Here is a 23354-nt window from a genome sequence, read left to right on the forward strand (position 1 = left end):
TTCCACTACATTGGTTATATGTTTCCCTGTGGTTCTCTTCTCTTTCCCCTCTCCACCATGCCGTGAGCTTGTGAGGCTGGGCCATCAATGAGGCCATTCTATAGGGCCTCAGATTCTCTCTCAATTTCTTGGGTGTTGGGTGGTCAGGTAAGACAAAGGTAGTCCCTGAATATATATAAATATAAATAAGATGAAAGTCTAGTCCTGCCCCATAAAATAAAATACCTTTCTGGGTATGTTAGGATTTTAAAGACCCTACAAAATCCACCCCCACGTCCCCAAGCTAGCCTCAATCTCATGTCCTCTATACTAGCTAGGAAAGAAGGGAGTGCTATGGGATTGGTCTTCTGACACAGACCTGGACTCTAAGGTTACCAAAGGGTCGTATAGCAAATACAAGCCTTAGGAACTATAGCCACAAGGCAAGAATGTGAATTGGGTGTTGCCAAGTGCCCAGAGAGGTGTGCAACAGCAACAAGGATGGCACATTTCACTGGGTTTTGGGTCTCAACTGTGAAAGGTTGCAGAGACCATGTACAACATTAAGGAAAAACAACTCTGTGCTGTGTACAGTAACTTGAAACTGGTGAAAGACATCATCAAGGAAGCCCCAGTGCCTGGATACATGAACTAGCGCATACAGGGCTACGTTATGGACTTCAGCAATCCTCAGTCAATTGTGGCGCAAGCCAGCACCCTGACAAAGCGACATGTGTACCTGCAGCACAGGAGCACCCTGTCAGCTGATCCCAGTGTAGCTCAGCACAGAGTGTAGATCCTTAGCCCAGTAACACACGTGACCAAGGAGGCAAACAATTCACAAAGTTCAGGGTTGTCCATAGAGGAAAGCCCCGCGTGGGAGGGACCTGGCCCATGCCTGAGGGTGCTGAGTGTACAGATAGCTTGGCCAAAGGCAATGCTCCCTAGTGAAAGGCGGTGGCTATCCAGGCACCCACAGATGGGTAAACAGCTCCACAGCTGGGAGAGGCACAGCAGCCAATAGGCTGAGACAAGTGCTCTCTGGATGGTCCTGATGCATGAACTCAGCCCTATAACCTTACGCACTGATATCTGGGTGGTATTCAAAGGATTCACAGTATCGTTATACCAATGGAAAAAACAGAATTGGATTATGGACCATCAGGTCTTGTTGGGGGTAGATTTATGGAACAATATCTGGGGTGAGTACAAATTATGAACATTATTGTATTTCATGTACTAGACCACAGCCTACTCACTCCACCAGGAAATGTCTACGTAGATGCCCAAACTGGACTTCTCACCATACAGCAGGCTCCTGCTGAACAGATGGCAGAATGGCTCCACGGAAAGACAGGACATGAAGGACAATGGACCCTTTGAACTATTGCCAAAGTGATGGACCTATCTCTTTATATGAGGTAAAATATAGGGGCCCGCAAGGATTGCCCCAGCTGCTGCTGAAAAGGCCCAGGCCTGTCACCCAGCAGCTGGGCAAAATACTCAAAGCAGACACTCTTCCAAATGTTGGCAAGTAGATTACATAAGCGACTTCCCCATGCCTGGCAATTGCTGTTATACCCTCAGGTGCGGACTTGCTGCAACCCTATCTATGAAAGTGATAGCCCCAATGATCTGCCATCTGTGAGCTAGCCTAGTGTGCCACCTATGGCATCTCAGCTGATGTTGACAGTGACCAAGGGAACCCCCTTCACTGAACCATGAAGGACAGGACTAGGCTGACAGCATGGCTGGCACTTTCACATCCCTTATGATCCCACTGCTGCAAGATTCAGTGAATGATGAATGGAATCCTGAAGCGAGTACTGTGACGTGACATCCGTTCATTGCAACAACAGACCGAACGACTGCAAAAGGACCTGCAATGTATCAAGGAACGTCACCAGCAGAACGACACAGTCAGTGCCTATCGATTATGAATTCAAGGGCTGCAGAAGCCTAGGAGAATTCAGGGAGCTGGCAAGGACGAGAAATGGACTGTGCCGCTACCTGGAGGTTCCCACAGTCTCCTGTTGCTATTGCCCCAGGGTTTAGCCGCTAGGAGGGCGGCTGTCCCCCTCCCTTGGACAAGGCAAATCAGCCCTCAATGGTTCAGTATTTTTGGCCTGTTGGGGAAAAGGGCTAGAGTTAGGGTTTCAGGTGTCACCATAGTTATAGCCAACATCAACCTGAAGCTTGAGGGTGAATGATCCCAGTGCTGAGATGGTCCCTAAAGGGACCCGAGGTTTCAGCCTGTGGAACTTTGTAGGTCTAAAGTCATATGGTATGGCAAGCCTGGGGATGGCCCAGCCCAGTATCACTTTAAGCACATCTCTTGTCACTGTATGTATTTTGCTTGAAATGTTAGGGCCTCTCACTTCTCTGCCTTTTCAACCTTAGTGTTTCTAGTAACATTTTTCTTGCCAGCTGGCTGTCGTTACTGATGTGAAATGTCAGCCAGACTGTGGGGTGTATGGAGAAATGTCAACATCTTCAGCTGTCAGGCTGCAGTGGAAACTTGCTCCGGGCAAGACTAAGACTATTGGAACCAGTCTGGCTGCGGGTGGCCCCTCTTTTATCCCTTACAAGCTAATTGTTCTATCCAGCTCTGACTGACCCCTTTCTTTATCCTCCACATGCCATAGTGTCTGTCCATCTTGGAAATTCTTTGTCTTATGGTAGGCTTTTTTTGTGGAATCTATTAATGTTGTAGTCTGGCCACACAGCTTCAACACCTATGTCTAAAGGATAATGTGGAAGATTGATGCTAGGATCAAAAGGGCCGTTTAGGGCATTGGGATGGAGTGTAAGGACACTGGCTAATTCTCCAAAATGGTCACATCTTAGCTAAGCAGGCATTCCCAGCTCATTGTCAGATCGGACAAAATTGGACACTGCCACCACTTAGCAGAAAGGTACTATCTGGTACACACAACAGCAGCAATCTAACTATGTGTTTCAGGTATGTACGGTCATCTCAGTTACTCATGTTAGGCAAAGTTATTTAATATCTGATAGAACAAGAGTCCCCACAATGACTCCCATAATGGATGCAGTCCATAAGCCATAATGCAAGTAAACTGAGGCCCTCAGATTGGCTCTAGTCTGTTTTTCAGTCTCTTGGTCTCTTCATATAAGGAATCTCTACTTCTTTTGAAAGGGTTTGAGCTGAAACAGGAGGCTTAGAAGATCTCAGGACTTTGTGCTAAAAAATTGTAAGGGGAGAAATACTAAGTCTAATAAAATGTTATCTACTGTAATCATTGCTGATGTAAAATTGCCTCGTCTACCAGAGATGTTAATCTGTCTTTTATTAAGGATGCAAAGGTATTCAATTATGTAGATCATAAAAAATTATGGATAGCATTGCAAAGAATGGAGGTTCCAGAACATTTCATTGTGCTCACAGGAATCTGTAGAGACCAAGGGAAACTGTACACAGAACCTGAACAAAATAAGGGGAATATATGGTTAAAAATCAGAGAAGGGTGTGTGTCGCACATGTATCCTCCTTACACCATAGTTACTCAATGTCTATGCTGAACAAATAATCTGCGGGACTGGACAACATGAAAAACAGAGTATCAGGATTGGGGGAAGACTCATAAACAGCAATCTTGTGTGCTGAAAGCTAGGAGAACTTGAAGCATTTACTGATATGCATCAAATAATACAGCCTTCAGTATGGATAACATCTCAAGATAAAAGAAAAAAAATCTCCAAAAGTGGACCAATACATAGCATCATGAAAAACAGAAAAAGTTGTCAAGAGTTTTATTTGATTTGGATCAACAGTCAATGTGTAAGCCACAGTTGAGAAGTCAAAGGACCTATTGGTATTGGGAACATCCACTGAAAAAGACGTCTTTAAAGTATTAAAAAGAAAAAAAATGTGTTTGAAGGACTAAAGTGAGCTATGGTATTTATAGTTGCCTCATATGCATGTGTAAGCTGAACAAGGAATAAGGAAGAGCTAGAAGAATGGGTGCCTTTGAATATAATGTTGGTGAAAAATATTATGTTAGTCTGGGTCCATTAGAGAAACAAATCCACAGAAACTCATATGTATAAGAGAGAGTTTTATATAAAGGGTAAATTCACATCAAGAAAACACCCCAACCCAGTGCTGCCCAATCCCACAAGTCCAACATTAGCCCATATGTGTGACACTGTGTTGGACAAACCAGATTGCTAGTAATTATATATAAATATATTTATAAAGATAGATATAATAGAAGAAAAGAACCGTTAAATTATATACAGCTAGATAATACAAGAAATTAACAGTTAAATTACAAAGCAGTGAGACACTAGCAGTTCTTTAAGGCTTGAGAGCCGCCAGGTGCCAGTCCCCTTCTGTAGAGAGAGCAGGGCTATATATACCCAGGCAGCAAACAGCAAGGCAGGTCCCCAACTGTCATCAACTGTCGGTCCCCAGCTCCAGAGATGAACATTCCAATCGTGTGGGCTTAAAGGGACCTCAACTTACAGCGACACAGTCCACAGCTAGGCATCCCACAGGTAGTGTACCCCTTTAAATGAGGCACAGAACAAGCAAGGCGAGGCTCACCGAGCCATTTATCCCTCTGCCCTTCAGTTAATCCTACTTGTGTTTATCGGCCAGGCTGGCACAATAAGCTATAGCAATCCACCCCTTGCCAACCTGGCACCTGTACACAATCTTTACCCATACATACTTAGATAATTTCCAGATATTAATGAAATCACACATACTTATCATGAATCATCTATCATACATATAAATGAAAACACACTGAATCACATTATATCTGATATATCATACTTGAACAAAGGAAATATATGCAATAATCACATACAAAGAAAATACATTGACAATTAAAAGTCGCTTTTGCAATTGATCACGTGGTCGTAATTGATAGGTAGAACTACCTTCTACTGCTACCCATTCTGTATTACCTTTGCCCTCAGCAAGCACCTCAGCTGGCTGTGGTTTTTGGCCTGGCAGGGTGACCCAGACCTTCATTCCCGAGGGGTCTGGGTCATTATAAGTCCTGCCAGGATTAGGTTGCTGCAACTTACCATTTACTTTAATAACAGGGAATGGTAACACTAAGAGTCGGCCTATGGGATCTCCTGGATTCCAGACATATTCTTCTTTACCTCCATTATGTAGTACCAGTCCAATTTCTCCTTGGTAATCAGGATCAATCACACCACTCAGTATGGTGACACTCTTCCTGACCTGTTGATCCAAAGGCATGAGAAGTCCAAAGTGCCGAGGGGGCATTCTCAGCTGCCAGTTCAGTGGAATCCGTGCTGTGTTTCCAGGTGGGAGAGTACCTTTCTTCGGGACCAGGACCTCCAGGCCTGAGGAACACAGGGTTGCTGGGACAGGAAGCAAAAATGCTACAAGGGGATCAGTAGGAGTAATAGTGAGTGGTGCCACTCCAGCTTCCACCCCTTGGTTCCTGGACCCATGAATTCTGGCTATTGGAGATACAGCACCATATATATGGTTTAGAGCGTATACAGCTTCCTGGAGAACAGTGCCCTACCTCCGCAAGTTGTTGCCACCTAGTTGGAGCCGTAATTGTGTCTTTAGGAGCCCATTCCATCGTTCTATCAAGCCGGCAGCTTCAGGATGATGAGGAACATGATACGACCAGTGGATTCCATGGGAATGGGCCCATTGCCACACTGTATTTGCTGTAAAGTGAGTTCTTTGATCTGAAGCAATGCTATGTGGGATGCCATGCTGGTGGATGAGGCATTCTGTAAGTCCACGAATAGTAGTTTTGGCAGAAGCATCACATGCAGGGAAGGCAAATCCAAATCCAGAGTAGGTGTCTATTCCAGTAAGAACAAAATGCTGTCCCCTCCATGATGGAAGTGGTCCTATGTAGTCAACCTGCCACCAAGTTGCTGGTTGATCTCCCCGAGGAATTGTCCCATATCTTGGACTTAATGTTGGTTTCTGTTGCTGGCAAATGGGACACTCAGCAGTGGCAGTGGCCAAGTCAGCCTTGGTGAGTGGAAGTCCAGGTTGCTGTGCCCATGTATAACCTCCATGCCTGCCGCCATGTCCACTTTGTTTATGTGCCCACTGGGCAATAACAGGAGTGGCAGAGGAAAGAGGAGGATCAGTCTTCACAGCGAGTGTCATCTTATCCACTTGATTATTAAAGTCCTCTTCTTCAGAGGTAATCCTTTGGTGAACGTTCATGTGAGATACAATTAACTTTCTTGGCCCATTCAGAAAGGTCTATCCATATAACTCTTCCCCATACCTCCTTGTCACCAATTTTCCAATCGCGTTCCTTCCAATTCCCTGACCATCCAGCCAAGCCATTAGCCACAGCCCATGAATCAGTATACAGTCTCACATCTGACCATTTTTCCTCATATGCAAACTGAACGGCCAGGTGCACTGCTCGAAGTTCTGCCCATTGGGAAGATTTCCCTTCACCACTGTCCTTTAGGGAGATCCCAGAAAGGCGCTGTAGTGCTGCTGCTGTCCACTTATGAGTGGCACCTGCATATCGTGCAGAGCCATCCGTAAACCAAGCATGACTTTTTTGATCTTCACTTAAAGTATGGCAAGGAACTCCCCAGGAGGCCATAGGTGCAGACTGAGAGAAAGGAGGTAATGTGACAGGAGTGGAGACCATGGGCATTTGGGCCACTTCTTCATGTAGCTTACTTGTTCCTTCAGGTCCTGCTTTGGCCCGATCTTGTATATACCACTTCCATTTAACAATGGAGTGTTGCTGCGCTTGTCCAACTTTATGATTCTGTGGGTCGGACAATACCCAGTTCATGATGGGCAGCTCAGGCCTCATGGTGACTTGGTGGCCCATGGTGAGGTGTTCAGTCTCCACCAAGGCCCAGTAACAGGCCAACAGCTGTTTTTCAAAGGGGGAGTAGTTGTTTGCAGAGGATGGCAAGACTTTACTCCAAAATCCCAATGGTCTACACTGTGATTCACCAATAGGGGTCTGCCAAAGACTCCACACTGCATCTTTATCTACAACTGACACCTCTAGCACCATTGGGTCAGCTGGATCATATGGTCCCAGTGGCAAAGCAGATTGCACGGCAGCCTGAACTTGTTGAATATTCTTTTCTTGTTCTGGGCCCCATTCAAAAAATGGAGGCTTTTCGTGTCACTTGATAAATAGGTTGAAGTAGAACACCCAAGTGAGGAATATGTTGCCTCCAAAATCCGAAGAGGCCCACTAGGCGTTGTACCTCTCTTTTAGTCGTTGGGGGTGCTAAATGTAATAGCTTATCCTTCACTTTAGTAGGAATATCTCAACATGCCCCACACTACTGGATCCCTAGAAATTTTACTGATGTGGAGGGTACCTGAATCTTTGTTGGGTTAAATTCCCAACCCTTTGTACGCAGATATTGTACCAATGAATCTAGTCTTTGATGCATCCTCCTTAGTGGGTCCAATCAGCATAATGTCATCAATATAATGGACCAGTGTGACATTTTGTGGAATAGACAGGTGGTCAAGGTCCTTTCGGACTAAATTATGGCACAGGGCAGAAGAGTTGATGTACCCCTGGGGGAGAGCTGTGAAAGTATATTGTTGCCCCTGCCAGGTGAAGGCAAACTGCTTCTGGTGGTCTTTTGAGACTGGTATTCAGAAGAAGGCTTTAGCCAGATCAATAGCTGCATACCATGTACCAGGAAAAGTATTAATTTTCTCAAGCAATGTAATCACATCTGGGACAGCAGCTGCAATTGGAGTCACCACCTGGTTAAGTTTAAGATAATCCACTGTCATTCTCCAGGATCCATCTGTCTTCTTTACAGGCCAAATAGGTGAATTGAATGGGGATGTAGTAGGAATCACCACCCCTGCATCTTTCAAGTCTTTGATGGTGGCACTGATCTCTGCAATCCCTCCAGGGATGCGGTACTGCTTTTGGTTTACTATTTTCCTAGGTAATGGCAATTCTAATGGTGTCCATTTGACTTTTTCTGCCATGATACACCTTATTCCACATTTTAGGGATCCGATATGGGGGTTCTGCTAGTTACTAAGTATGTCTACTCCAATGATGCAATCTGGAACTGGGGAAATAACCACAGGATGGGTCCGGGGACCCAAAGTGAGGTGTACTTGAGCTAAAACTCCATTGATATCTTGACCTCCATAAGCCCCCACTCTGGTGGGCCTTCAAAACATTTTGGGTCTCCTGGAATTAGTGTCAGTTCTGAGCCAGTGTCTAGTAATCCCCCTAAAGTTTGATTATTTCCTTTCCCCCAATGAACAGTCACTCTTGGGAAAGGCTGCAGGTCCCTTTGGGGAAGGCTAGAAGAAAGACTAACAGTATAAACCTTCAGTGATGTAGCAGGGTCCTCCTTACAAGGGACCTGGCCTCCCCTTCATTCAAGGGGTTATGTGTCTGTAAACTGGCTCAGGTCTGGGAATTGATTGAGTGATCGTGACTGTCTATTCTGCTGTTCACCTGATCTACTATTCTTTCATCTGTACAGATCACATAAATATTTAGTAGGCTTCCCATCTATTTCATTCCTAGGGACACCGTGGCTAAGTAGTCAATGCCATAATTCCACACGAGACAGGTTGCTTTGATTATTATTGAAAACTTGTTGTCTACTATAACCACGCCTACCCTGTCTCTGTTGATTCAGTGCTGACACCTGCCCTCTACCATCACGGGGACCAATCAGCCCCATCGTGGGCAAATGTCGGAGTTCGCTTAGGGCAGTGCCCACTGTTAATCCTGGTGCACAAAGAACAGCAATTACAGGAGTCTTAAGAGATGCTGGGGCCCACTTCACAAACTTGTTCCTTATGGTTGTGGTAGAGGGTATGTCTTCAGGACACCCCCTTTTTGGGTCTATGGGAATATCTTGATCGATCCATTCTAACATACCAATTTCTCTAAGCTTTTGGATGCCTTCCTCTACAGTGTACCAAGGTAGGTCAGGTACTTCAAGTTGGTCTAATCTAGGCCATCTGGCAGTTCATGCTTCATTGAACCAACCAAATAAAGACTTAGATCCTTTTTTAGCCTGTCTTGCAGAGGCATTGAAAGAAGAGTCTGTGCTTAGGGGTCCCATATCCAGAAACTCAGACCGGTCTAATATTACATTTCGTGCACCAGTATACCACACCCTTAGTACGGTGACACTCTTCCTGTGTACGGTGACACTCTGCCCTTCAGTTAATCCTACTTGTGTTTATCGGCCATGCTGGCACAGTAAACTATTGCAGACACCAATCCACAAAGTCCTCCCCCATCTCACAAAACACATGCAGGAGGAAAGCTGAATTGGTGAACATGTATCTCAGCTCTGGCAGGGCTCTCCACATGGCTGCTCCAGCACCCAGGGCTGCATCAGGGTAGGTCCATGTGGCTTCTTCTCAGGGATGTCTTGCAGGAAGTGAGCCTTGCTAGCTGAAGCAGGGAACTGGCTAAGGCAGCTGCACCTGGTCCGACCATCGCAAAGCAAGAGACCCAAGAACTCGAAAGGTGAGGCTCACTGATCCATTTGAATTAACGCCACGTATTTATTGGCCAGGCTGGCACAATAAACTTTAACTCTCTCAAATACTGAATACGCCAGACGAAGAAACATATTTTCCATGGAAGATGTACAGCCTGAATGCTCCTGAGAAGTGAGGATGGCAAGACTTTGTTTCGCGTACCTCAGAGATGCTATCTGGAGGGACTAGAAAAGGACACCAGCAAAAAAGTAGGACCTTCAATGAGATGGGGAACACAAGGGGCTGAAACAATGGACTCAAATTTAGCAATTATGAGAATGATGCTTGTATACGGGGTTGCTTTGAGTAGGACCCCACTGATGGCACCTAACAACTGTAATAAAATGCTCACAATTTAGTGGCACACATTTACAATTACTATTAACCTTTTTCTGATGTAGGGTATGGTTGGAGGATGGTGGGAAAATAGAAAGGAAAGCTTAATTAGGCACTGGGGAAAGTAGGGAAGAGAGTTATTTGAAGACCACAGTTTCTGTGGCTTAGTGGTTAAGCATTGGGGTGCTAACTGAACGTTTAGCAGTTCGAAATCACCATCTGTTCCACCAGAGAGAGATGAGGCTCTCTACTCCAATAAAGATTTACAGATTGAGAAACCCCAGGGGTTGTTCCATCTGTTCCTATAGAATCACTAAGAGGCAAAATGGACACGATGGCTGTGGGGTAAGTTTCAGTGCACAGGGATGACATAGTTGTGATTATAATTAATGTTACTGAATCCTACACTTGAAAGGGTTAAAATGTAAATGCTTGTTATATTATTTTATTACCTTTTTTTTAAACATAGGGATTGTGAAGTCTCGGACAAAGGAAGGTAGAAGATGAAGATGTGTAAGGCAAGGGGAGAAGGATGAGAAGGTGGGTATTTATTTTAGCAGAAAAAAATGATAATTTGCATCATTTAAAGCTCCTGCTGGCCCCAGCACCATACATTAAGTGGATTCCTGCCCCTCCCCCGAAAAGAATTTGTTCCAAAGGACGACATTGACTCTGCAGCTCCGGGAGATGAACATATGTGATCAGAGCACATGGGAGCAGATGAAGGGGCAGGAGGAGAGAGTGGAACACAGCCTGGCCCACGAGGCCGTGAGGATGATGTTCCTGAGTAGAGCAGCCAGGCCACAGAGAGAACAATATGGCTGGCCCCACTATGAGAAATGATGCCCCTCAGTGACCAAGGGCGATACAGGGGACAGCACCGGAGACACAGTGTGGGAATTGCACCTGACCTGATCCCACCACACCGAGGCAAATCACTGGTGGAGTGCAGCGGAACAGCAAGGGAATGGAGTGGCAAGGTCCCCAGGGAATGCTGAAAGTGGACTTTGGGGCCAGGGCATGGTGCCCCAACAGACTGGACTGGAAAGCGCTCCTAAGGGCCAGCAAACGATCCCTGAACTAACTACAAGCTTTTCTCTTGTGGAAAAAAAAAAAAAAGCTCCTGTAGTCACCTCAGAAATGGAAATTTAAAAGCAAAAACAGAAGCAAACATAGGCCTGTAAAATTCCTTTGGTCCGAAGGCCTCTTCAGTAAGACCTGGAAAGTCTATTCTAAATCATCATTCCCATCACCAAGCCCAGCAGGCAGGTTCCTCCGCGCGAACCACAACTCCCGTGTCGCACCGCGCTAGAGGCGGGGCTTACCCTGAAGGAAAGCTGAGGCGTGCTAAAGAGCTTTTGAGACAAAAACACAGTCACGTACATTTCTCACCGCTTTTACACTGTCACATAAATCTCATTTTCAGAGGGCCGCGTCGCCTTCTTTTTAATAGCGTTTGCTGTCAGCAGTGGCCTTTGAGTCTCTCTGTCTTCAGGCACAGCACCGGACAGGCGTGGAGACGCGAGGCTCGAGGACCCTCCTGGCTTGGGGCGCGCCGCGGGGAAGCCAGCCTCGGCGAGAGGAGGCGGAGCTTAGGCCGGAAGTGCGTCTGAGCGGCGACGGGAGGCGGGGCTTGGGTCGCTGCGGCGCTTTCGCGAGTAGTCGCTCGACGCCAGTCGGCTGCGGCGTATGTTTCGCTTGGCTGTCCTCCGGAGATTTGGTTCGTCACCGTAGATCGGTTTCTTCCGTTCCCAATTCGCGCCAGGTTTATCATTGTCAGCTCATCCCACCGCGGGCTGGACGACATGAGCAACAAAGAAGGTGACTCCTGAGCTAATGCGGCGTAATTTACTCAGGCCGCCTCGAGCCTTTCTTGGGAGTTTGGCTTCTTACCCTTCAGGGATGCCTGCCTCTCCTTCCTCGCAGGCTGGTATTAGTAGTGGCGGCGGCGGCGGTCAGATTAGCATTATTTATATCCTTTACTCTCTTAAGTCTTTGAACCGTAATGTTAACGGATTTCAGTGATGGCCCCACCTTGTGCCATTCTGAGGAACCAGGCGGGAGGTCTGGGTTGAGGCCGGGTTACGATTTGGAGGAAAGGAAAAGCTTAATTTCTATTTTGTTTTTCCCTGAAAAAAAAAATCTCAGTTGAGGGCACATGCGTGTCTAGTTTTAAAGGAAAGGATTTGCCTGTACTGTTTTGCCAGTTCTTGGTGATGGAAGAGTCTTATTACAACTCTCCCCTCCTCCCCTCCCCCAAATCCATCTCTGCTTAAGGATCTGGGGGATTCAGGAAAAGGAAGCACGACAATTTCCCACATAACCAAAGGAGAGAAGGGAAGGACGTGAATTCTTCTTCACCTGTGATGTTGGCCTTCAAATGTAAGTTATCTTTAACGGAAGTTGGCACATGAAAGAGGAATAACGTGACAAAACAATTTAGCCAATTTGTGCCTGAAAGATGTGCAGAGGTTAACCTTTTAATTTTCATGGAGGCTTTGGGATGGTGTTAGGTCTGCCCTAAAAATCTGAATTCCAGCACATCTTAATTTTTCCTGTTTGTTTACATTAGACTTGCTGTGCAGTTAAAACGTACTATGTGTTTGATAATCTCCTAATCTATCATGCATTACTGTATAATCATATATGTGTGTCAATATACATATATATGGTTTTATATGTTTATGAAACTATGTATGTGAATGCATAAGCATGCTTTAAAAATGTGCCTTGGACTTCCACAAGCCAAATAAAAAGTTCATTTTCTTTTAATTCCATTTTTTTCCACGAACCTTTGAAGCCCACTCATTTTGTTTTCTCAACTGAACTTTTTAAAGATAGAAAATGCAGTTTTGTTTCTGTCTATAGCACGCCGCATAACTGGAACTCACATTTTACATGCTTACAGGCCCTTTTTGTCCCATACTGACTTGGTCAAATTATTCCCTAATTCAAGACAAAATTTAAACAAACGGAAAACAAAAACAACCCTCCTTCCTCACAATCTGACAACTCTTATTTCATCTTCCCTCCGTAGCCCTAATCCCCTTGGTGATGTGCACAGTCTTCTGTTCCCTTAGATATGAAAGTCTTGGTCTCGTTTTTTTTTTTTGCTTTTTAGCAGTGGCCTCATACAATATTTGTCCTTTTGTGATTAACTAATTTCACTCAACAGAATGTTCTCCAAGTCCATGCCATTAGGTGCTTTGTCTTTCATAGTGATACATAGTATTCCATTATGTGTATGTACCAAAGCTTTTTATTCAGCTTTCTCCTGATGAGCATTCAGATGGTTTCCATCTTCTTACCATTTTGAACACTATTTTGGGTGTGTGTTTGCCTATCTGTGCTGATTTTTACTTCATTAGCATATATACCCAGTAGAGGTATTGCTGGATTGTATGCAATTTCTATTCCCAGTTGTTTGTGGTAGCCCCATACTGCTTTCCTCAATGGGTATACATATTTATATTACCACCAGCAGTGTATGAGTGTTCCAATATGTCTGTACCTTCTCTAGCAATTGTATTCTGATTTATTGACTTTGACTCTCCTCAGTACACAGAGATCTCCTGGATGACTTAATGATTGTGAACTTTTTTGTATGTTTGCTGGTTGATTGGATGTTAACCTTGGTAAACTGTCCGTATCCTATGCCCATTTTTAATTGGGTTATTCATTTATTCTTATTGAGGTATTGACGTTTTTTACTTATTTCAGAGTTTAGTCCCTTGTCTGCTGTGTTGTTGCCAGTTTTTTACCCGCCAGTTCATGGGTTCTTGTTTTATTCTTTTGATGAGGTCTTTTAATGCACGTACGTGCCTTATTTTAGTAGGTCCCAGTAATCGTGTGTGTGTGCGTGCGTGCGTGCGTGCGTGTGTGCATGTGCGCGCGCTTGCGCGTTTATCATATCTGATAGGGTATATGACCTGCATTATTAAAAAAAAACACAAACTCATCTCCATGCAGTCAATTCTGATTCATTATGACCCTGGAAGACAGTAAAACTGCCCTTGTGAGGTTCCAAGACTCCTTGCTGGTGTAGCAAGTCCCTGATGGTTGTCAACCACTGACATTGCAGTTGTTTGTCTCAGGGCAATTTGTCCCTATTTTCTCACTGATGATCTTTGTAGCTCTGGGGTTTGCATTTAGGTCGTCTGTATGCGGGGTGAAATAGGCACTGTGCGTCTCTTCTGAAAGTGGAGGATCAGTTTTGCCAACACCGTGAAAATAGTTGAAGATACTATTTCTTTCCCACTTAATATTTTTCGTTTTCCTCTCCCATATAATGTTTTTGACCCATTGTTGAAAATCAGTTGTCTGTAGGTAGATAACTTTATTGCTGGATTCTCTCTTTTATTCCATTGGTCTGTGTACACATCATTGTACCAGTGCCAATAGCAACTTGTATTTTAAGAATGTTAAAAGCCATTTCTCCTTTTTTCCTTTTGTGTTACCATTATCTTTGTTTTTAAATTTAACTTAAATGAAAACTTAGTAATGTATCAGGAGAGTTCAGAAAGCAGAAAAGTTTCTCTGTTGAGTTTGAACCATCTTTGAGGTTAGCAATCCAGTGCTTATCTGCCACCAGGGCTTCTGTATGTAATGTTACTGCATGGTAGAATAATGTAAATGAGTGATCATGTTCAATCTAGAATAAATAAATTAGATATTTTAAAATGGTCCAATACATACTTTAAGGTCTTAAAAATAAAATTTGTATACTGTGGTAATGCATATTAAGACATTGGTTGTAGATTTCTTTATACTATAAATATACTAATGCAACTTCACTTGACTTTAAAAGATTTAAAAGAAAAAGTCTCTTAAGATTCTAGAATATGTTTGTGGTTTTGTTTTCGTTTTACATTGTTTGCATTTGCAGGAAAAAATAAGTGGGTAGTTACTTTGAAAGGTTTAGACATTTGGTACTATCATAAACAAGTTTGAGTAACATTAAGTGAACCTTTAAGGCACTAGGATATTTGACAAAAGCGACTTGACAGTTAAGAAACACAATAGGTAGTAGAGATTATTTGAATGTCATTTTGACCACATTCTAGTTGTCTTATGTGCTGTTCTCAATACATTGTTATTTGCGGTCTTTAATATGATTTGATAGGCTTCACACATATATCCTTATGGTCATTATTATGTCTTCCTAGCCTTTCAGCAGGAACTTGATGCGAGGCATGACAAATATGAAAGGCTTGTGAAACTTAGTCGGGATATAACTGTTGAAAGTAAAAGGACAATTTTTCTCCTCCATAGGATTACAAGGTGAGTAAACACCTTTAAACTTTGTCAGAGGTTGATGCACTCTATAATTTAAATTTTATGCTTTGTATCTCAGTATCTTTGTATCTTTTTACCTGTTAGGATATTCTTTGACTTAATTTTTTTTCCCTTTGTCCCATTGATTGACAGCTGCCACTGGCACAGACCCAGGGCAAGGATGCAATCCAAGGGTTTTTTCTCAGCACCAGCTACCAATCTTTGACTTAATTTGTGAGCATTAAGATCAGAGGAAGACATAAATATATTTTAAGAATAAATACTTTAGAGAAAATTCTTTTCAGAATAGCTAGTTTTTTTCTGGTCAGATCATAAAGATAAAGCCATTTTTGAAATGATAATTAGGTTTTCGATTGTGTTAAGGTTTTTTTCATTAAAGATTTACTTGAGTGAGAAGTGTTAAAAAATTCCTCAATCCAAAATAGCAGAGAAAACTCATAAATTTTGTTTGATTTTTGTCATGGTTGTTTTATGGTTTAAGGTCGTACCCACAATTGATCCACTGCTTTCCAATCAATTGCCAGTCATAGAGCAGAGTAGTACTGCTTCATAGATTTTTGAGGTTGTAATTCATTACAGAAACTGACTGCCTCATCTTCGTGGCTGATGGGCTCAGCCATTGACTCTCAGTTCAACCCTGCATCCACTGTGCTACCAGGGATCCTCACATAGATTGTATGAGAACCTTGAAATGTTAACATTTCTTTCCATTTTCCTTTATCAGTCTGATTTCCTTGCCACTGTACTACTTCTACATTAGTATAAGCTCCTTAATATATTATTATTAATGTATTAATAACAATATGTTTTAAAAGAAAAAATGACATTTAGCACATTTTAGTGTTTCCAGTTTTTGCATTTATTGTGTAGATAGAGATTTCTAGGTAACCTCTAGATCTCTGGAGCTCTTTTTAAAAAAAAAATCATTTTATTGGGGGCTTGTACAACTCTTTATCACAATCCATCCATCCATCCATTGTGTCAAGCACATCTGTACATTTGTTGCCATCATCATTCTCAAAACATTTTCTTTCTACTTGACCTCTTGGTATCAGCCCCCAAGTTTCCCCTCTGTTCCCCACCCTCCCCCCTCACGAACCCTTGATAATTTATAAATTATTATTTTTTCATGTCTTAGAGTGTCCAATGGCTCCCTTCACCCACTTTTCTGTTGTCCGTCCCCAAGGGAGGGGGTTATATATAGATCCTTGTGATCAGTTCCCCCTTTCTCCCCCACCTTACCCTTACCCTCCCGGTATCACTACTCTTATTATTGGTCCTAAGGGGGTTTATCTGTCCTGGATTTCCTGTGTTTACAGCTCTGATCTGTACCAGTGTACATCTAGTTGGATTTATAAGGTAGAATTGGGGTCATGATAGTGGGGGGAGGAAGCATTAAAGAACTAGAGGAAAGTTGTATGTTTAATTGGTGCTATACTGCACTCTGACTGGTCATCATCTCCCCGCGACCCTTGTGTAAGGGGATGTACAGTTGTCTACAAATGGGCTTTGGGTCTACACTCCACACTCCCCCTCATTCACAATGATAGGATTTTTTTGTTCTTTGATGTCTGATACCTGATACTATAGATACCTCGTGGTCACACAGGCTGGTGTGCTTCTACCATGTAGGCTTTGTTGCTTCTGAGCTAGATGGCTGCTTGTTTATCTTCAAGCCTTTAAGACCCTAGATGTTATATCTTTTGATAGCCGTGTACCATCAGCTTTCTTCATCACATTTGTTTATGCTGCACCCATTATCCATTTTGTCTTCAGCCATTGTGTTGGGAAGATGAGCATCACGGAATGCCAGTTTAATAGAACAAAGTGTTCTTGCATTGAGGGAGTACTTGAGTAGAGGCCCAATGTCTATCTGCTACCTCAATACTAAACCTTTAAAATATGATAATCTATTTCTCCATTTTCATGTATAAATATATTTGCATATGTACATGCCTGTATTTAGACCTCTATAAATGTCCTTTGCCTCCTAGTTCCTTCCTCTATTTCCTTTTCTCTTGTCCCACTATAATGTTCAGCCTTCATTTGGGTTTCAGTAATTCCTCTTGGTTACATTGCCCTTGATCAAGCCCTACCAGGCCTCCTACACCTTCCTCACCATTGATTTTAGATCACTTGTTGTTCCCTTGTCCCTGGGGTTGTTAACACCCACTTCCTTTCATCTGCCTCCCCCTCTTCCATATCCCCCCAGAACCATCGGTCCCGTTGTTTTCTCCTCCAGGTTGTTTATCCCAGCAATCTTATCTAGATAGACTGCAGAGATAATAATAAGTACAAAAAAACAAGACAGAGCAAACCAAAGCAACAAAAGAAAACAAAACAAAAAACCAATGACAAAAAAAGAAAAAGCCTGTAAATAGTTCAGCGTCGCTTTGTTGACCTTTAGGAGTGTTTTCTGGTTGAGTCTGATGGGGTGCCTTGCACCCTGGCCCCAAAGTCTATTTTTGGTATTCCCTGGGGACTTCGTTGGTCTGTTCCCCTTGCCATTCTGTTGCACACCTTTAGTGCTTCACCTCAGTGTGGTGGGGTCAGATCAGGCACAGTTCCCGCACTGTGTCTCCAGTGTTGTTCCCAAAGCATTATGGGTCAATGAGGGACTTTCGTGTCTCATAGTGGGGCCGGCACTATGGTCCTCTCTGTGCTTTGGCTGCTCTGAGCAGGAATAGTGTCCTCAAGGATTCGTTCCACTCTTTCCCTCTTTGTTTGCTTGTGTGTCCTCTGATCAAACATGCCCTTCTCCGTGAGCTGTAGCTTCATTGTTGTCCTCTGAAGTGAATTCTTCATGGGGATGGGGGCTGTCCTTGTAGTTGGAATTGGGGCTGGCCCCTCAGACCTCTCGTTTTCCTGTTTCATGCCAGTATGTTGCAACCACTGGGTTGAAGGCTGGTCAATCTTTCCCTGGTGAGATACAAGCAATACCCTCCCCTTGGTTGGGTTAGTGCCCTGTTCCCCAACTACCCATGTCCTTCCCTCCTCCCCACTTTCTTTTTTCAGTTGGCTACTGTATGTATCCCTGGATTTGGTCTGGCCCCTGCCATACTACTTCGAACTCACCCCGGGAATGTTTTCATACAGTAGCTTTTCCCATATTCCCCTTTTGCATTTTTAAGCTTACCTCATTGGACTCATGTTGTATTTGTCCTTTTGTGCTTGGCTTACTTAGCTTAGCTTAGCTTAATTTCCTCCAGTTCCTCCCATGTGGCTATGTGCTTCTTATGTCCATCGCTGTTTTTGAGGGATGTGTAGTACTCACTTCATTGTCTGTATGTACCACGGTTTTTAAATCCATTCATCTGTTAATGGAAATTTGGGTTGTCTCCAGCTCCTTGCGATTGTGAATGGTGCTATGATGAACATTGCAGCACAGATGCCTGGCCGTGGTTTGTTTCTTGCCTCTTCTGGGTCTGTGCCCAGTAGGGGTATTGCTGGGTCGTATGGTAGCTCAACTTCCATCTGTTTTAGATATCGCCAAATCAATTTCCATAGTGGCTGTACATACCTACCAGTCTACCAGCAGGGGATGAGAGTTCCTATCTCACCACAGCCCCTTCTTTATGATTTTTTGAATTGGGCTACCTTTCAGGGTATTAGGTGGTATCTCATTTTAATTTGCATTTCCCTTATGGCTAATGATTGGGAACATTTTCTCATATGTTTATTGGCCATTCAGATTTCTGCCCTTGGTAAACTTCTGTTCAGGTCCTTTGCCCACCTCCTCCGTGGGGAATTAGTTTTATCTTTTTGGAAGTTGGCTGAGTATTGTAGATTTTGGTGGTTAGGCCTTTGTGTGATGTGTCATTGCTAATGATGTTTTCCCAGTCTGTGGGTTCTCTTGTTACTCTCTTGGTGAATTCTTTAGATGTACACAGATGTTTTATCTTCAGCATTTCCCACTTGTCGATATGTGCCTCATCTGTATTTGTGTCCTTCCCTATTTCTGATAGCCTATGTATTCCCTGTGCCAAAGTTTTCAGGTTGGTCCCAATTCCGTCATTGATGGCCCCAATAGTTTGGGGTTTTACCTCTAGGTCTCTGATCCACCTTGAGTTTATTCTTGTGCATGGAGTGAGATAAGGATCTTGCTTCATTTTTCTGCAGGTAGGTATCCATTTTTTTCTAGCATCACTTGTTGAAGAGGGAGGGTATCTGCTTCCCATTGTATATTTTTTAGACCCTTATCAAAGATCAGTTGTCTATATGCTGATGATTTTATTTCTGGGTTTTCTGGGTTTTTTTTCCCCCATTGGTCTGAGTAGCTGTCATTGTACCAGTAACATGCGGTTTTGACATCTGTGCTAACGTCAGGTAAAGCAAGCCCTCCCACTCTGTCCTGCTAATTCAGGGCTTCTTCCCTCTACATATGAAGTTTGCAATCAGTTTTTCCATTTCTTCGAAGAATTTTATTGGGGTTACTTTAAATTTATGTAGTACCTTGGGCAGAACTGGCATCTTTACTATATTGAGTCTTCCAATCCACAAGCATAGCTCACTCTTGGTTTCCTATAATAGTGTTCTGTAGTTTTTCTCATAAATCTTTGTTCCTTTTAGTCAGGTGTATCCCTAGATATTTCAATTTGTGCTTGGCTATTGTGCAGGTAACACTTTTTTGATATCCTCTTCTTTGGTCTTATCCGATGTGTATAGCAGTCCGATAGTCTTCAGTTTGTTGATCTTGTATCCTGCTACTGTGCCATATTCCTCTATTGCTTCCAGTACTCCCCTTGTGGAGCTTTTGGGATTTTACATATATAAAATCATATCTGAATAACGATAGTTTCACCTTTCTCTTCCCCAGGCAAATACCTTTGATGTCTTTTCTTTGCCTTATGAAAAGGGCGGAAAAAAAACTGGGTGGGGAAAAGAGAGGAGAGGGAACCAAAAGTAACAATATAGCTGAGCCAGATCCCTGACTGTGGGGCTGGAGGGATTTAAACTGTGGTGGAGGCAATGCAAGCTGTGGCTGTGTTGAGGTAAAGCCCTTGGATCAGCTCCAAATGATCGGGCTCTGGCCGATAGACACTGTGGCAGGGCTAAGGTTAGACCCTAGCCGGCCTCCACTGTGGTCAGGCAAAAGCCCCAGCTCCTCAAAACCTGGTGGATTTGTGCCTACTTGTTTTTATGATGCTCCTCCTATGACCTAGCAGTGTGGAATTTCCCTCTGAGCAGCTCTCCTGGGCTGTTATCTACAGAGTCCCTATGGTATGTGTTCGTCACCATCTTGCCAGAAGTTCTTTTCGGAGCTCTTTCTTTCTATGAAATTTTCACTTTCTTTTTGTTACTTTCAAGTGAATTTTAGCCATCATGGTCTTCAATCTCCTAGACTCAAGGAAACCGCGGGCTCCACAGAGGTTCCCTGATCCTGTGCTGCCAATTGGAAACATTCTCCATGCAAATAAGATGGGAAATTGTAGGGTTCATGTCATTTTTTCTCTTCTATCATCTATCAGTCCACCTGCTGCCTGTCGTCAAATGTCTGAAAGCCATTGTTTAATTTTAAAAAAACTTAGAGAACATAACAAGATAAGTACTAATTCAATAATTTCTACACATAGAATCGCGTAAACCGCATGGGAGGCCATAACTAACTTCCTTTGGCTTTCCTGTAGTCAGGCGGCAGAAGTCAGACATGCCTGTTTTCACTCTGCCCTTTTTAACCTTATCCTGACTCCTAGTTGTTCCTCCCATATGCTGTACTTTTCTGTAGGGTTTGAAAATCTCTTGGATCCCACATAAACTCACAGACAGAACGCTTGATTAGAGGTGTTATTTGGGGAGGTTGGCAGGTTACCACAAGTCAGGATCAGTAAACAATAAGGAAACAATCATTGGTCCAAGCTTAACTTCTCCTCAGCCAGCAGCCACTCTCTTGTCTTCAGCCTTTCATCCACATGGCTCCTTGGTCTCTGTGGGCCAGGAAGCTGGCCCCACTGCTCAGCTCACAGTCCCTCGTCTTAGCACTGCACATCTGTTCTGTCTCATGGCCCTTCAGCTCCAGCCTCTGGTGCCTATGATCTTGGCATCTTTCATGTCAGACCAAAACTTGAACATGCTTCACTGGTAGTTCTGCCAGTTCTTCCAGTGGTCCTGGGAATTCCTACCCCTATTTTGGAGAGATCGATAATGCTCTGGTTTTGTCTTCCAACTCACCACCGTACTAAAAAAACAAAGACGAGACTTGTTTTGCAGCCTCTGCTGAGGTACTCAGAATATGTCCCACTTTAATCCTGTAATCGAGAACTCTCTTCAAAATGGAATTATAATCACAAGCATAGAAGCTAAAATTGATACTAAATCACAGAAGGCGTCATGGCTGGAAGGACCGTATTAAATGGTTGACTACATCTGAACAACTCATTGATATCGATGATGTTCTTAAGTTGTGCAGCCAATACCTCTTTCATTTTCTGAGTTGTTTCTCCCCGTCCTCTCAGATTTCTCTGTCATCTTTCAAGTTGCTGTTGTCACTTCGGTCCTGTGTTGATAGTTCTTAACAGAGTATAATGTACTGGTTCAGCTAAAGTATTGTTTCATTTAGGGATTATTTTTGGTTTACATTTTAAAAATTACATCAGCATGAAATAATCTAAAGGGAGTGAGGGTGGGGCGGGGGGTAGGAGCTGATATAAAGGTTCAAGTAGAAAGAATGTTTTAGAAATGTTGATGGCAACATATGTTCAAGTGTGCTTAATACAGTTGAATGATTGATTATCATAAGATTTATAAGAGCCCCCCAATAAAATGAACAAAAAGTGGTGGGGAAAAATTATGCCAGGGCTAGTATCAGAGGTACATCTAATATTGGCAGCTCTAAGAAACGTTGAAGTCAATGAGAATTTGACTTTCTGATCTATGGTCCGGGGATTTTTCTATTCTTCTATTCAATATTCAGTATAATTTTTATTCAGTATTCTCTCTTCAGTATTATTTTAATAAATGAATTTCTTATTGTGAATTACTGGGAAGGGGGTTACATTTCAGACCACCAACTTTGCATTCAATAGTTCAAACTACTGAACATTTCCAAACCCAGTCTATTCCCATCCTGTTCCCCCTCCTTTGATTTCTCTTTTTTTGTTTTTAAATACTTTTATTGGGGGCCCTGATTTCTCTTTTTGATCTAATGAATCTCTACTCTGTGTTATACCCAAACTAATCCCTATCAACTTTCTAGTACATTAGTTTCATCTTCCCACTCTTCTTTCTGTTCCCTTTGATACGCAGGCCATTGTTTTGGTTTTCACCCTTACAGTCTCATACGGTATTTGTCCTTTAGTGATTGACTAACTTCACTCAGCATAATGATCTTCTTAGCAGGAGGCATTTGTGGATTCATCATGCTTCTTAGCATACTCCATTTTATATATATGCCAATATTTCTTTAGCCATTTTATTTGGGGGCATTTGCGCTGTTTCCAGCTGTCTTAATACTGTGAGTAGTACTGTGATGAACATTTCAGGAGGTGCTAGGTTGTACATGGGCAGCCTCAGCAGCTACTGTTTAAAAGAAATTTTTTTATCATTGTTGTAAATGTATTGCCAATAGAACTTTTTTTTAAAAGTTGTATGATATAATTATAATGTGGAAATATTGGAATAAAGGCAGTATTGTACAGCTGATTACTATAATGTAATCAGTTGTACATCGTATCCTTAATCAGCTCAATATTTCCAACAGTACTACCTCTTTGATTTCTCCTCCCACTTTCCCAGTAACCACTAATGCACTTTGTTCACTTTACACTTGCCTTTTCTGGAATTTTAATAAGTGAGGTCATACAATATGTGTCCTTTTTTTTTTACTCAGCACGATGCCTTTCCACCCTCTATATTGTAACGCATCTCAAGATTGCATTTCTCCTTAAAATCTTGTGTATGTATGTGCCTTCTATTTACCACATTTATCTGTTGATAGGTAGTATGATTGTTTTTACCTTTTGGCTATGATGAATGGAGTGCTTCAGTGAACACTGGTATCTGATTAGGTCTCTGCTTTCTCTGGAAAAGAACATTAAGCTGGTGAAGGAACAGCTAAGTGGAAGGCCTTCTACAACAAGGTAGATTAACACAGTGGCTGCAGCAATGGGCTTAAACATAGCAATTGTCAGAACGGCAGAGCTGGACAGTGTTTTATCCTGTGTACACAAGGCTGTTATGAATTCAAGCTGATTGGACAGCATCTAACAACAACTTAGGAATGGAACTTTTTGGTCAT

General features: G+C 42.9%; 1 protein-coding gene across 1 annotated transcript in view; it reads left to right on the forward strand.

Annotated features, from left to right (window-relative positions):
- The first annotated feature begins 11482 nt into the window (after positions 1-11482).
- The window catches only part of TSNAX (translin associated factor X), a 53534-nt gene continuing 41662 nt past the window's right edge, over positions 11483-23354 (forward strand). The window contains exons 1-3 of the mRNA XM_075532070.1: positions 11483-11647; positions 12104-12208; positions 14992-15106. Coding sequence (XP_075388185.1) covers positions 11632-11647; positions 12104-12208; positions 14992-15106 — 236 coding nt within the window. The 5' untranslated portion in view covers positions 11483-11631. The remainder of the gene's footprint in view (positions 11648-12103; positions 12209-14991; positions 15107-23354) is intronic.

Source organism: Tenrec ecaudatus, chromosome 1 (genome assembly GCF_050624435.1).
Source record: "Tenrec ecaudatus isolate mTenEca1 chromosome 1, mTenEca1.hap1, whole genome shotgun sequence".
NCBI classification, from domain to species: domain Eukaryota; kingdom Metazoa; phylum Chordata; class Mammalia; order Afrosoricida; family Tenrecidae; genus Tenrec; species Tenrec ecaudatus.